Below are 16,557 nucleotides of genomic sequence, written 5' to 3'. Positions count from 1 at the left end.
CAGGGAGGTGCCTTCAGCAGTGTAGACAGCTATTCACTTTAACCCTCGTCGCCAGTTTTGTGAGGGCCACGAAGAATCCAGCACAAGTTTTAAGGATACAAAGTAATAACATTTATTTACAATAACATATATATATATATATATATATATAAATATATAACAGCAGCAGCAACTTCCCTTGCTGCACACTCCTTCCTGCTGGTTCCAAACTGGTCAGCTTTATTTATACATGGAGTTTACTAATGGTTTCTCCGTCCCCCTCATTGGGGAAGCTCATACTCCCACAGGATTGTGGGATTGTCATTAGTCCCCAGCCAATGGTAAGCAGGCAGGTTATAACAATTATGCAGACAAAAAATTACAAATCTTAAGAGATGTCAAATGAATTTGCATCTTTTCTGGGTATCTCTATAAAAGAAGCAGTTTTGCTAAAGTACATTGAAATAAACATGATAATGTTCCAGATTTCTTTTAAGGGCCTCTGCAAATGGGATTAATTCTAGAATTTTCTGTTCTTTTACTGCCTTTTTCTGCTGTTTATGTTGCAGCTTTTATATAAATATATAAGTACTATTGAATGTTTTCATGACTTTCAGGTACATAGTGTGTGCATTTATTTGTTCAGTGTTGCCAGTAGTTGGTCAGTAAATGCAAGGTTTTACATACAAGAGGGAACCGTTTGGAGAGATTTCAGAATCTCACTTTTGAGCCACTCACGGGCAAGAGGCTGCAACTGCATTCTGACCATTGATTGGAAAATATTGAAATAGCAATTTGCAACAGAAAAGTATGGTTAAATCATAACAAAAGGAAGTAAGCTTTATGGAGAGGCAGTGAAAGTTCCATGCAACATTTTTAACAACTGCTCTATTTGTGGAATATTACAACATACACTAAATTTGCAATGTTTCGAAGTGCAGACATTTTTTGCCACGTATCAACATTTCAAGCATCTCCATTGATCAACTTTAACCAGAAACCCATCTCAAAGGCATGTGGCACATACACTGGACGTAAAACTTTCAGTTATATGGATTAGTAAATTGATTCCAAAATCACAACAGCCGCCTCAATCTTGGATGTTTTTAAAAATAAATTTAGACTACCCAATTATTATATTTTTGCAATTAAGGGGCAATTTATCGTGGCCTATCAACCTACCCTGCACATTTTTGGGTTGTGGGGGCGAAACCCATGCAACATGGAGAGAATGTGCAAACTCCACACGGACAGTGACCCAGAGCCGGGATTGAACCTGGGACCTCGACGCTGTGAGGCAAACTACAAACTCTACAAACAGGATGGTCTACACCTGGACCAGAGGGGTACCAATATCCTGGGGGGGAAATTTGCTAATGCTCTTCGGGAGGGTTTAAGCTAGTTCAGCAGGGGCTTGGGAACCTGACTTGTAGCTCCAGTATACAGGAGGTTGAGAGTAGTGAGGTCATGAGTAAGGTTTTAAAGTTGCAGGAGTGTACCGGCAGGCAGGAAGGTGGTTTAAAGAGTGTCTTCTTCAATGCCAGGAGCATCCGGAATAAGGTGGGTGAACTTGCGGCATGGGTTGGTACCTGGGACTTCGATGTTGTGGCCATTTCGGAGACATGGATAGAGCAGGGACAGGAATGGTTGTTGCAGGTGCCGGGGTTTAGATATTTTAGTAAGCTCAGGGAAGGTGGTAAAAGAGGGGGAGGGGTGGCATTGTTAGTCAAGGACAGTATTACGGTGGCAGAAAGGACGTTTGATGAGGACTCGTCGACTGAGGTAGTATGGGCTGAGGTTAGAAACAGGAAAGGAGAGGTCACTCTGTTAGGGGTTTTCTATAGGCCTCCGAAAAGTTCCAGAGATGTAGAGGAAAGGATTGCAAAGATGATTCTGGATAGGAGCGAAAGCCACAGGGTAGTTGTTATGGGGGACTTTAACTTTCTAAATATTGACTGGAAACGCTATAGTTTGAGTACTTTAGATGGGTCCGTTTTTGTCAAATGTGTGCAGGAGGGTTTCCTGACACAGTATGTAGATAGGCCAACGAGAGGCGAGGCCGTATTAGATTTGGTACTGGGTAATGAACCAGGACAGGTGTTAGATTTGGAGGTGGTGAGCACTTTGGTGATAGTGACCACAATTCTATTACGTTTACTTTAGTGATGGAAAGGGATAGGTATATACCGCAGGGCAAGAGTTCTATCTGGGGGAAAGGCAATTATGATGCGATGAGGCAAGACTTAGGATGCATCGGATGGAGAGGAACACTGCAGGGGATGGGCACAATGGAAATGTGGAGCTTGTTCAAGGAACAGATACTGCGTGTCCTTGATAAGTATGTACCTGTCAGGCAGGGAGGAAGTGGTCGAGCAAGGGAACCGTGGTTTACTAAGGCAGCCACGCCCCTAGCCATGTTGTTCTAGTTCAGTTACTCTGGCATCTACCTGGAATATGGGAAATTACCCAAGTATGCCCTGTCGACAAAAACAAGCATGACAAATACAATCAGACCATTTACCATCCTACACTTAATCATGGCAAACTGATGGTAGACGTCATCAACAGTATGATCGAGCAGCACTTAGTCAGCAATATCCTGTTCACTGCTCAGTTTGGATTCCACCGGAGTCACTCAGCTCCCAACCATATAACAGCTTTGGTTCAAACATGGACAGTAGAACATCCAGGCTTGGGCTGATAAAGAATATTTGTACCACACAAGTGCCAGACAATGACCATTTCCAACAATAGAAAACCTAATCATCTCTCCATGACATTCAATGGTGTGACCATCGCTGAATTCCCCACTTATCAACATCCTGAGGCTACCACTGACCAGAAGCTGAACTGAACTATTCATGTAATTGCCGTTGCTATAAAAGCAAGCCAGTGGCAGCACGGTGGCGCAGTGGTTATCACTGCTGCCTCACGGCGCCGAGGTCCCAGTTTTGATCCGTGTGGAGTTTGCACATTCTCCCCGTGTTTGCGTGGGTTTTGCCCCCAAAACCCAAAGGTATGCAGGGTAGGTGGATTGGCCATGCTAAATTGCCCCTTAATTGGAAAAATGAATTGGGCACTCTAAATTTATTTAAAAATATAGAAAAGGTCAGAGGCTAGGAATCCTGCAGTGAATAACTCCTGTCCTGACTCCCAGAGCCTGTTCTTCATTTACAAGCACAAGTCAGGAGTGTGATGGAATACTTACCTGGGTGAATGCAGCTCCAACTACACCTGAGACGATTGACAGCATCCAGGACAAAGCAGCCTTATTGACCATCTACCACTTTAAACATTCACTCCCTCCACCACCAACACACAGTGGCAGCAGTGTGTATCATGTACATAGCACTCACCAAGGCTCCTTCGAAACCACCTTCTGAACCTGTGACCTCTACCAGGGCAGCAGATGCATGGGAACACGACAACCTGCATGTTCCCATCCAAGCAACACATCATCCTGACTTGGAACTATATTACTGTTCCTTCACAGTCACGGGTTCAAAATCCTAGACACCCTTCTGAACAGCACTGTGGTTGTATCTGCACCACATGGACTGGAGCAGTACAATAAGGCAGCTGTCCACCATTTTCCAAGGGAAATTAGGAATGGGCAATAATTACTGGCCTTGCCAGTGATGTTCACACCTTATGAAAAGAATCACTTCAACAAAACTAAGGACTACCACTACTGCTTCAAGTTATATTGGACGTGAAACATTGGGCGCAATTGACCGGCCTCGTCATGCCTGACTTGGTGTTGCGAAAAGGCCGTTGAATCTCACGGGTAGTCTTCCTGCACTGGCGAGCTAAGCCGTTGAATAGCGGGGTCTTTCTCAGTGCTGAAGGCGCCAAGAAACACCCCGCTAAACACACCCAAAATCGAACTCTTGATATCATTTCTTTAAATAGCACCCATTCACTTTCTCCACAGAAGTTGCCAGACTTACTGAGTTTTCCAGCACTTTCTTTTTATTTAACGACTATAGCTAGTTTAATTAGTAAAAACAAATTTCCAAAAGCATTGTTGGAGATTTAAAAAAATACTCTAATCCCCTTTTAAATATCATTTCTAATTGCTTGCTTTCGTTCTCAGAGCTGTTTGATACACATGATGAGAGAGATGATGAGGGTGAAGGGGAATCTGTGGAAGAGCATAAGAGTGTCATCATGCATCTCCTGTCTCAAGTCCGATTAGGCATGGACCTGACAAAGGTGAGTGTGTCGCTATTATGGGCCAGGGTTCAGAGAACACCAAAGTATCATGGAGTTCACCTGACCCACAACCTTTAATAGATTTTGGTTATGGGGAGCACAAGGGCCCACTTTACAGATGTGATGCAACAGAGAACTAAAAGTATTTTTAAACAAAAACAATATTTATTCCATGAATCCAGTTAACATTTTTATAACCACACAGTAAAGTTTATCAACTACCAACACACAATCCCCACAGCTACAATACTCTATAGATTACACTTAATAACTTTCCAAACAACATCCTTAAGACAAAAAACCCTTTTTAACGAAGACAGTAGGTTTGCATTCCTTACAGAAATAGGTATTACTTTGAAATCATCAAGCGATCTGGAGACATTCTACAGATTGCAGGGAGAGAGGTCAATACACATCTGCTTGGTTTGAATACAGCTCTCCAACTGAAAGCGAAACTAAACACCGAGCCAAAAAGAGCTTCCAGCTCCACCCACACAATTACATCACTGCAGCCATTTGATAAAGCACACTTTTCTTAAAGGGACATTCACATGACATCGCACCATTTGTTTTTGAGTGAAAATTGCAGAATTACCACCCTGAATGGGAATAGAAATTCTAGTACACTCATGGTTCTTCTGCCATTCGTTGGGGGACCCATTGGGGGAAAATAATCAATTTTGTAATATTTCATCCAAGTACAACCGTAGTTCATTGATTAGCAAATATCAAATTAATGGGCAAATTTTTACTTTGTCTGGAATTCTCTGGCCGTTGGGATTCTCTTTCCCCAGTGACAGTGCATCCCCTCCTGTGGATTTCCTGGTGACATGAGGTGTCTTCAATGGGGAAGCCATTGACAAGCAGCAAGAAGAGAGAATCCAGCCGCCAGTGAACGCTGCATTGCTGAGAAATACTCAGCTGGGGGACTGGGGAATCCCACCCTTTCAGTTTTTTAAGAAGTCAATTTCTGCGAAGCTGCTCCATGTCCGGGTGTTTTTTTTTTTTACTAACTGGAATCAATGATATGAGTATTCCAATGATAGAAATGTATCTACTGTCTTTTATGTGCATAATTTGAGATTTCTCAAGTTCTTTTTAAAAAAAAAAGTATATATCTAGTTTTCTTTCTGTCATTAGTTTACAATTTTAGATCTCTTGTGCAGAGCCGTTTCTTAGTTTTAATTTTGTAGACGTGATTGAGATTTTTCGTATTACTTAAAATATATACATATAATGCTGATCCTCTTGCAGGTGGTTCTTCCCACATTTATCTTGGAAAGGCGGTCTTTGTTGGAAATGTATGCAGATTTTTTTGCACATCCAGATTTGTTTGTGAGGTAAGTATTCTCTTATCAGGTTAAACTGGTTTCTGCGATGATGTGGAAAGTTTGTAATTATTTTGAAACAAATTCATTAGGACTGATGTGTACAGATTTTATTTTAATAAAGCCTCTTCAGCATGGTTTCCATTATAAATGGTCACAACAGTTTAATTAACATATCATATAATTTACAGTGCAGAAGGAGGCCATTCGGCCCATCGAATCTGTACCGGCTCTTGGAAAGAGCACCCTACCCAAGGTCAACACCTCCACCCTATCCCCATAACCCAGTAACCCCACCCAACACTAAGGGCAATTTTGGACACTAAGGGCAATTTATCATGGCCAATCCACCTAACCTGCACATCTTTGGATTGTGGGAGGAAACCGGAGCACCTGGAGGAAACCCACGCACACACTGGGAGGATGTGCAGACTCCACACAGACAGTGACCCAAACTGGAATCGAACCTGGGACCCTGGAGCTGTGAAGCAATTGTGCTATCCACAATGCTACCCTGCTGCCCCTATATGTTGTTATGAAGATGTTTTCCTCGTGAAATTTTGCAGTGATTAAGTAGAAATCAGAGTTATAGAAAACTTAATACATTACCATTGACTTAGTGATAAATTTTGATAGGTGACTCCCAGTACCCTATCTCTGCCTTGGGAATAATGCAAATCTGAAAGTTTAAATATTTCAGTTCTTCATCCAAAGTGGTGGTACAGACCCTCATAGGTTGACTGGGGATCAAATGCTTACACTCTGAGTGGATAGAGGCGGCCTCATGCAAAGGTACCAGCCTAGGGGCACATGTAACGGCACCTCTGCCGTTCTCGCCGGCCCGCTACGCCTCCAGTCCGGTAGTGGTGGCAGCATTAAAGGTCTGGGGTCAGTGGAGAAGGCACAGGGGGGTGGAGGGAGCTTCAGTTTGGACCCCGACATGCAACAATCACAGATTTGTCCCGGGCAAGATAGACAGAGGGTTTCAAAGCTGGCATAGGGCAGGCATTAAAAGAATGGGGGACCTGTTCATAGATGGGACCTTTCCCAGCCTGAAAGCGCTGGAGGAGAAATTCAGTTTGCCCCCTGGAAATGCTTTCAGATACCTTCAGGTACGTGCCTTTCTCAAAAAACAGGTGGAATCATTTCCGCTGCTACCCCCATGCAGAATACAGGATAGGGTGGTCTCCGGCACCTGGGTAGGAGAGGGGAAGGTGTCGGACATGTACCAGGAACTTCAGGAGGCGGAGGAAGCTCCAGTGGAGGAACTCCCCCCCCCCCCCCCCCCCCCCGTAACACAAAAGAAAGAAAGCTCGCATAGCAAGACATGAACATGGCAAGTCAATATGATACACAACTTTTTACATTGGATTCCTCCCGTACATATCAGTTTTCCGGATCATTCATGTATTTTCTTGCTCAAATGCCCACCAGAAACCCCCCCCAAGAAAGAAACCCCCCCCCCCCTCCCCTGGGTTGCTGCCGCTGTTGTCCGACCTTCATCTAACGCTCCGCAAGATAGTCTAGGAACGGTTGCCACCGCCTGTAGAACCCCTGCGCAGACCCTCTCCAGGCAAACTTTATCCTCTCCAACTTGATAAACCCTGCCATATCATTTATCCAGGCTTCCACGCTGGGGGGCTTCGCCTCCTTCCACATTAACAAGATCCTTCGCCGGGCTACTAGGGACGCAAAGGCCAGAATGCCGGCCTCTTTCGCCTCCTGCATTCCCGACTCGTCCACTACTCCAAATAGTGCTAGTCCCCAGCTTGGCTTGACCAGGACTTTCACCACCTTAGATACTGTTTTCGCAACTCCCCTCCAGAACCCCTCCAGTGCCGGGCATGACCAAAACATATGGACATGGTTTGCCGGACTTCCTGAGCACCTTCCACATCTGTCCTCCACCCCAAAAAACCTACTCAGCCTCGCCCCCGTCATGTGTGCTCTGTGAACTACCTTAAACTGTATCAGGCTAAGCCTGGCACACGAGGAAGAGGAATTAACCCTACTTAGGGCATCAGCCCACAGCCCCTCCTCAATCTCCTCCCCCAGCTCCTCTTCCCATTTACCCTTCAGCTCCTCTACCAAAGCCTCCCCCTCTTTCATCTCCTGGTATATCACCGACACCTTGCCCTCTCCGACCCATACGCCCAAAATCACCCTGTCTTGAATTCCCTGTGCCGGGAGCAGCGGGAATTCCCTCACCTGCCGCCTCACAAACGCCCTTACTTGCATGTACCTGAAAGTGTTTCCCGGGGGTAGCCCAAACTTCTCCTCTAGCGCCCCTAAGCTCGCAAATGTCCCATCAATGAACAGGTCCCCCATTCTTTTAATCCCTGCCCTATGCCAGCTCTGAAACCCCCCGTCCATCCTTCCCGGGACAAACTGATGGTTCTCTCTGATCGGGGACCACACCGAGGCTCTCATCGCACCCCTGTGCTGTCTCCACTGCCCCCAGATCTTTAGCGTTGCTGCCACCACCGGGCTCGTGGTGTACCTTGTCGGTGAGAGTGGCAGCGGTGCCGTCACCAGCGCCCCCAGGCTCGTTCCTTTGCAGGACGCCATCTCCAACCTCTTCCATGCCGCCCCCTCTCCCTCCATCACCCACTTACGGATCATCGCCACGTTGGCTGCCCAATAGTAGCCACCCAGATTCGGCAACGCCAGCCCTCCTCTATCCCTACTTCGCTCCAGGAACCCCCTCCTTACCCTCGGGGTCTTACTCGCCCACACAAAGCCCATAATGCTCCTGCCTACCCTCTTAAAAAAGGCCTTGGTGATCACAATTGGAAGGCATTGAAATACAAAAAGAAACCTCGGAAGGACCACCATTTTAATCGACTGTACCCTGCCCGCTAGCGAGAGTGGCAACATGTCCCGCCGTTTAAAGTCCTCCTCCATCTGCTCCACCAGCCTCGTCAAGTTAAGTTTGTGCAGTGCCCCCCAGCTCCTAGCTACCTGGATCCCCAAGTATCGAAAGCTCCTATCCGCTCTCCTCAGCGGTAGGTCGTCTCTCCCTCTTCCCTGATCCCCTGGATGCACCACAAAGAGCTCGCTCTTCCCTACATTGAGCTTATAGCCCGTGAAGTCCCCAAACTCCCTTAGGATCTGCATGACCTCCACCATCCCCTCCACTGGGTCCGCCACATACAGCAACAGGTCGTCTGCATACAGCGACACTCGATGCTCCTCTCCCCCTCGGACCACCCCCCTCCATTTCCCAGACTCACTTAATGCCATGGCCAAAGGTTCAATTGCTAATGCAAACAACAAGGGGGACAGGGGGCACCCCTGCCTCGTCCCTCGATACAGCCGAAAATAGTCCGACCTCCGCCGATTCGTAACCACACTTGCCACTGGGGCTCTATATAGGAGTTTAACCCAACTGATAAACCCCTCTCCAAACACCAAACCTCCGCAATACTTCCCAGAGATATTCCCACTCTACTCGGTCAAAGGCCTTCTCCGCGTCCATAGCTGCCACTATCTCCGCCTCTCCCTCCACCAATGGCATCATTATCACATTTAGGAGCCTTCGCACATTGATATTTAGCTGCCTACCCTTTACAAATCCCGTCTGGTCCTCGTGAATCACCCCCGGGACACAGTCCTCAATCCTCGTAGCCAACATTTTTGCCAGCAACTTAGCATCTATGTTGAGGAGCGAGATCGGTCTATACGACCCACATTGCAGTGGGTCCTTATCCCGCTTCAGGATCAAAGAGATCGTCGCCTCCGATATTGTCGGGGGCAGGGTCCCCCCCTCCCTTGCTTCATTGAAGGTCCTTATCAGCAACGGGGCTAACAGGTCTACATACTTCCTATAGAACTCCACCGGGAACCCATCCGGCCCCGGGGCCTTCCCTGCCTGCATGCTCCCCAGTCCTTTAACCAGCTCCTCCACCCCAATTGGTGCCCCCAAACCAGCCACCTCCTGCTCCTCCACCCTCGGGAACCTCAGTTGGTCCAAGAATCGTCGCATCCCCTCTTTTCCCCCTGGGGGCTGGGACCTATACAGCTCTTCGTAAAAGGCCTTGAATGCCTGATTCACTTTCACCGCACTCCACACCGTAGTTCCCCTGCCATCCTTGACTCCACCTATTTCCCTCGCTGCCATCCTCTTACGGAGCTAATGTGCCAGCATCCGACTCGCCTTCTCCCCATATTCATACATCGCCCCCTGTGCCTTCCTCCACTGTGCCTCTGCCTTCCCCGTGGTCAACAGGTCGAACTCCGTCTGGAGACTTCGTCTCTCCCTGAGTAGTCACTCATCAGGGGCCTCTGCATATCTCCTGTCCACCCTTAAAATCTCCCCCACTAACCTCTCCCTTTCCCTGCCCTCTCTCTTCTCCGTATGAGCCCTGATGGAGATTAACTCTCCCCTGACCACCGCCTTCAGCGCCTCCCATACTACTCCCACCTGCACCTCCCCATTGTCGTTGGCCTCCAGATACCTTTCGATGCACCCCCGCACCCTCCCACACACTTCCTCGTCTGCCAGCAGTCCCACATCCAACCGCCACACCGGGCGTTGGTCCCTCTCCTCCCCCAGCTCTAGCTCCACCCAATGCGAGGCATGGTGTGAAATGGCTATGGCCGAATATTCCGTTCCCTCCACTTTCGGGATCAATGCCCTGCCCAGAACAAAAAAATCTATCCAGGAGTAGGCCTTATGTACATGGGAGAAAAAAAGAAAATTCTCTGGCCAAAGACCTGACAAATCTCCACGGATCTACTCCCCCCATCTGATCCATAAACCCCTGAGCACCTTGGCCGCAGCCGGCCTCTTCCCCGTCCTAGATCTGGAACGATCTAATGCTGGGTCCAACACCGTGTTGAAATCCCCACCCATTATCAAGCTCCCTACCTCCAAGTCTGGAATACGCCCCAACATCCGTTTCATGAATCCATCATCGTCCCAGTTCGGGGCGCATACATTTACCAATACTACCCCCGTCCCCTGCAACCTACCGCTCACCATCACGTATCGGCCTCCATTGTCCGGTACTATGTTCTTGGCCTCAAACGACACCCGCTTCCCCACCAGTATTGCCACCCCTCTATTCTTCGCATCCAGCCCCGAATGGAACACCTGACCTACCCATCCCTTCCTTAACCTAACCTGATCTGCCACCTTCAGATGTGTCTCCTGAAGCATGACCCCGTCTGACTTCAGTCCCTTTAAGTGCGCGAGCACTCGGGCCCTCTTAACCGGCCCATTTAGGCCTCTCACATTCCACGTGATCAGCCGGACTGGGGGCAACCCCCCCCCCCCGGCCCCGGCCGATTAGCCATCTCCTATCTTTGGCCAGTCCCGTGCCCGCATCTCCCGCACCTTCCAGTCCCCCGGACGGGGAATCCCCGCCCCGACCACCTCTTCCATTTTCAGTTCCCCCTCGGCCAGTGCAGCAGCAACCCTATTATCATCCCCCCTTCCCTCCCCCCACCCTCCCCGCTAGATCCGCATCTAGCTCTTTTGCTCCCCCCATACTAATTCCGTGAGTCAGCTGACTTCTGCTGACCCCGGCTTCCCCCCGCCTTCCCGTTGATCTCCCCCGTGTGGGAATCTCTCCTCCTCCTTGCGTTCCTCCATCCCCCCCTCCCTAGCGCGGGAAAAAGCCCGCGCTTTCCTGAGCCAGCCCCGCCCCCTGTGGCGCAGCTCCTGTTGCGGCCCTATCCCAGTTCCCCCATCCCCGAGTCTCACCTCCCTCCAGCACCGACGCCCACATTCCCCACTATCTCATCAAAAGAAAAAAGAACTCTTCCCCCATCCCCATCCATCATCCCACCCGTGAAACATTCTTTACCCATATTTAGAACCCTGTATACAGTCACAACCACAGCCCTCAGTTCGAGTCCAATTTTTCCGTTTGGATAAAGGTCCAAGCCTCTTCTGGCATTTCGAAATAGTAGTGTCGGTCCTGATAAGTGACCCACAGTCGCGTAGGCTGCAGCATTCCGAATCTCACTTTTTTTATGCTGCACCGCCTTTGCCCGGTTGAAGCCAGCTCTCCTCTTTTCCACCTCCGCACTCCAGTCCTGGTAGACTCGGATTACCGCATTCTCCCATCTACTGCTCCGCACCTTCTTGGCCCATCTCAGGACACTCTCTTTGTCCGCGAAGCGATGGAACCTCACCACTAGTGCCCTTGGCGGCTCGCCAGCCTTGGGTCTCCTCGCCAGGACCCGGTGAGCCCCTTCTAGCTCCAGGGGTCTCGGAGAAACCTCCGCTCCCATCAGCGAATGGAGCATCGTGCTCACATACGCCCCGGCATCAGCCCTCTCCACTCCTTCGGGGAGACCCAGAATCCGGAGATTCTTCCTCCTCGACCTGTTCTCCAGGACCTCGAGTCTCTTGGCCCACCTCTTGTGCACCGCCTCGTGCGCCTCCATCTTTACCGCCAGGCCCAGGATCTCGTCCTCATTCTCATTAGTTTAATCCCTCACCTCACGGAGCTCCACCGCCTGGACCTTCTGGGTCTCCTTCAGCCCCTCGATCGCCAACAGCATTGGCATCAGCACCTCCTTTTTAAGCTCCTCCACGCAGCGCCTGAGGATCTCCTGCTGGTCCGGCCCCCATGCTGCTCGATCTCCGTCTTCCGCCATCTTGGTTTTTCCCCCTCGTTTTTGCTGCTGCTCCAAAGCCTCTTTCTCCGTCGCTCCACCGCTAATCACTGCCGTACGACGTAAGGGGGGACCTTACTTCACCTTCCCACACGGGATTCAATCAAAACATTTCCGTTGGGGCTCCTCCGGAGAGCCCAAAAGTCCGTTATAGCGGGAGCTGCCGAAATGTGCGGCTTAGCTCCGCATCGCCGCAACCGGAAGTCCTGTCCATATGTTCTGGCTCTTAAGGGATTCTGGCAGGGATTTGCTACGGCAATATCCAAGATTTTAGACACGCGGGTGGTGCCGAGTCCAGAGATAGCGATCTTTCGTGTGTCAGAAGATCCGGGAGTTCAGGAAGCAAAATCAGCTGACATATTGGTCTTTGCCTCCCTGGTAGCCCGGAGACGGATCCTTTTAATGCGGAGGGACTCAAAGCCCCCGAGTGTAGAGACCTGGGTCAGTGACATGGCTGGGTTTCTCAGTCTCGGGAAAATAAAGTTTGCCTTGAGAGGGTCCATGATGGGTTTCTCTCGGAGGTGGCAGCCGTTCCTCGACTTTCTAGGAGAGCAGTAAAGGTCAGCAGCTGAAAAAAGACATTTTTTCAAAGCCTTTCATTTTGCAGTCATCAGGTCAATTGCAAAAGTTCAAATGTTAGCGGAAACAATGGTGATTTCAAAATTAAAATCCCTGATTTTGGTATTCTTGTCATTGCCCGGATAAATGCAAGCCAAAAAGCTTACAACAAAAGGTCTTTTCTCAGCAATGCTCAAGTTCTGTACTACAAAATTATTTTTTTTGTTGTTGTAAAGTATTGTAGACCAAAGTGACCCAAGAGACCGAATGGCACAGGTTGTCAAATGGTACCTGTCAGCCTTTCATGCTGGTCGCAAGGGATCTGTAGCCAAGAAACCATACAATCCCATTTTAGGAGAGATCTTCAAATGTCATTGGAATTTCCCAGAGAATGAAATGGAAGAAAACGCAGTAAGTTATTTTTTCTTATCATTGCTGTAAAATTGATTTTAGTTTAGCTTCTAGGTGTTTTGGACTGACTGTTGACCGCTTGCATCCACGTTCAGCGCTGTTCCATGAGTGACTTAGAAGCTGCACTAATATAGAAAAGGATACCACCCCTGCCTTGCCACTGAGAGGAACGACCACTCTTATGAACATAAAAATTGTTTGACAAAAATATACTACCAAGGTCCCTTCAGTTCGCCTCTCTGGACACTAATCTTTTCTCCCTTCATCCTTTTCACTCGCCATCTCTCGTTCTTTCTCCCCCATCTCATTTCCTGCCCTTTTTTTTTGTTTGTTTGTCACCACTTTTCCTTTTCCTAATTTGTTTTCTCTCATTTTTTATAGATCCTCTAACGTTCTCACTACCCCTATGCCACACATTTCTCAGCAGTCGTTCTTTATGCTCTTTCATGTTAGGAGACATAGTTGGCTTGTGTTTTGTGTAGAAATCAAACCGTTGGATTTTATGCTTCTGTTGGTAATTGCAATGATGATTCCTGTTTGAATCAAATCGAAATTTGTTGGGAACCCAACACAGAATTGAAGTTTATTTTAATGTGGTACACTTCCATATTCCCCATCACTTCAAAACTGGTTACAGTGGCTCAAGTCAGGCTAAAAATAGGCACATGAGAAATAACTCCACTATACATGAAAACATAAATTATTTTATGCTCAAAACATTGATTAAAATATCAAACCATGATCTATCTGCACTGTAAACAATGATTTTGTATGCAAAGATGCAAGAGTGTTTTAAATTTCGCCAATGAATGATGCTCGGTGAGAGATTTTTTAAAAGTGCTGTTTTATCAACTGTTCTCAAAATATGAAGAATGAATTTTCAGTTTTCAAACATTCAATTTTCAAACATTTTGGAGCATTTCAACATTTCAGTTTGCATATATATGGTAGGTGGCATGTGTGCTCTGCCCAATGGCAGGTCCTTGATTCATTGTCTGCTGATGCTTCACCCTGGACTGTTTTCTTGGCAATTTCTGGCTTTGGTGGTTTGCCAACTCCTCCCACTGTCTGGGACAGGGTAAGGTGACAGGTCCCAAGTGTACCTCCGCTGCAACGGGAATTGACCGTGCGCTGCTGGTTTTATTCTGCACCACATGCTAGTTGTTGAGCCAGCTGAGCTAACCAGCCCCTTGCGAATATGTAGTACCTTTTTTAATGTAGAAAAACACACTCTTGGTTCTCGAGCATCTTGCACAAAAATTCTTGGTGTTGATCCAAGAGCAAAGGTGCTTCACTGCAAAGGACCCTACTTTCATAAGGTAAATGGAATGAGGTTTGCAGATATAACATAATCAGCCATCACATAATCAAACCTCCAAAAATATCTCCCAACTAGGCTTGACAAAGCTATCAGTAGTGGAACAGAAAAGTTAAAAGGGAAAGGATAATTCTAAAGCAGGGAAGGAATTACCCTTTCTTAGAAGATTAATACATTTCAGTAGTCGGAGGCATGGTAGCACAGTGGTTACCACTGTTGCTTCACAGCACCAGGGACCCGGGTTCGATTCCCGCTTGGTCACTGTCTGTGTGGGGTCTGCATATTCTCCATGTGTCTGCATGGGTTTCCTCCGGGTGCTCCGGTTTCCTCCCACATGTCCCGAAAGATGTGGTTGTTAGGTGAATTGGACATTCTGAATTCTCCCTGTATACCCGAACAGGCACTGGAATGTGGCGACTAGGGGATTTTTACAGTAACTGCATTGCAGTGTTAATGTAAGCCTACTTACGACAATAATAAAAGATTATTGATTATTATTCATCAGTCTAAATGTACTTGATTTCAGCAGTACTTCATAATCTACTGGTTTGATCTATGCAGCTAATCGTGAATAATGTTTATTGGCAAATCTGTCCATATTGAAACCAATGCATGAAAATGGCAAAATAGTGTCAGTGTTTGTGATTACAAGTGGCCGTGTTTTCATTATAATTAGGCTACCAATCCTAACGTTGAAAGTAAATGCCTGGTTCACTAAGATTCACTATCCAGATAATGTACAAATAATGCCAGCATTAAAATGTTCAGATAAATGTTATTGTATTGTGCAGGTATCAGTAATTTCACAGACTTTACTGCATATTTAAATTTATTTTTAATTGTTGCATGTTCCCTCTTTTTGTTCCAGGAATCTGTTGCTGAAGGTCCTGTTCCCGAGGCTAGCCAGAACAGCGTCACATTTGTAGCAGAGCAGGTGTCTCATCACCCACCAAGCAAGTTTATTTCAATTATCTTAGTACGAAGTCTTACAACACCAGGTTAATTATCTTGTTAAAGGATATCCAACTTCAAAATAGTGTTCCTTTTATTATGTGGCCAACTCTTTACATTTGTTACGTATCATTTCCTGGCAGGTGACTTGCTTCCATATTCTCTAAATACTGCTGTGAACCAGCCATTAAAGCGATATGGGAGTACATCATCTGACCGGAGGCTTTTTTCCACCTTTCTCACCGACTTCACACTCCCCTTCTCCTGGCTCCTAGTGCATTCTGCCATTTAGAAGTGGAATAAGGATGTCCAGGCCTCAGCAAGTCAACAATTTTCTGCAATGGTACCAGGGATGAGGGACTTCACTAATGTGGACAGACAGGAAAAAGCGGGATGTTCTCCTTAGAGCAGAGAAGATTGTGGGAATTAAAAGAGGTGTTCAAAGTTATGAGAGATTTTGACAAGATTAAATAAGTAGAAATTGTTTCCATTGGCAGAAAGGTTAGTAATCAGAGAACATAAAGTTGAGGTAATTTGCAGAAGGACTGTTGAAGAGATGAGAATTATTTTGAACAGTGAGTTATGTTCTGGAATGCACTACATGAGTGAGTTGTGGAAACCAATTCAATAAAACTTCCAAAACTAAATTAGATAAATACTTGAAGGCAGGGCTATGTGGAAAAAGTAAATAACTAATTGGTTAGCTCTTTCAAAGAGCTGGCACAGCCACAGTGGACCCAATGGTCTCCTTTGAGGTGTACAATTCTATGATCTCTGTACTGTACTGTATTCACCTCAAATTTCCCAACGCTTTGCAAACTGAGCCAACCCTGACCCTGAACAGACCTGTCCTACTTCATTGAAATTCATTTAATCACTCATCCTACTTTGAACATTTGAATTATTGTTGCTACTGCACCTTTTCTAATGACACTAATGCCTATTGACTGCAAATCTAAGTTGACATCCAGCCTTGTTGAGGTGATAATGTGACACACAACATCATTCTGTTATTGGTGCTTCATTTGAATATACCCACTCGTATTTGGAAAAATGCCTCTGGCAGTCATTTCCAACAGAAGCTAAGTCAGTGGCATAAATGGACATTGAGTGACCCATCAGATTTTCTTCTCCCACCTACCCCATCCATTTACAGAGCTCATGTTTTCA

At 46.9% G+C, this 16,557-nt stretch overlaps 1 protein-coding gene across 6 annotated transcripts in view; it reads left to right on the top strand.

Annotated features, from left to right (window-relative positions):
* osbpl9 (oxysterol binding protein-like 9) overlaps window positions 1-16,557 on the top strand; it is a 353,537-nt gene that overhangs the window by 325,437 nt on the left and 11,543 nt on the right. For all 6 annotated transcript variants that reach the window (XM_072510896.1, XM_072510895.1, XM_072510897.1 and 3 more), the window contains 4 exons: window positions 4,076-4,194; window positions 5,449-5,534; window positions 12,944-13,118; window positions 15,305-15,389. In XM_072510896.1, the coding sequence (XP_072366997.1) occupies window positions 4,076-4,194; window positions 5,449-5,534; window positions 12,944-13,118; window positions 15,305-15,389 (465 nt within the window). The remainder of the gene's footprint in view (window positions 1-4,075; window positions 4,195-5,448; window positions 5,535-12,943; window positions 13,119-15,304; window positions 15,390-16,557) is intronic.

Source organism: Scyliorhinus torazame, chromosome 7, assembly GCF_047496885.1.
Source record: "Scyliorhinus torazame isolate Kashiwa2021f chromosome 7, sScyTor2.1, whole genome shotgun sequence".
Lineage (NCBI taxonomy): Eukaryota > Metazoa > Chordata > Chondrichthyes > Carcharhiniformes > Scyliorhinidae > Scyliorhinus > Scyliorhinus torazame.
The sequence above is the reverse complement of the archived record's forward strand: the minus strand, read 5'-3'. Positions and strand labels throughout refer to the sequence as shown.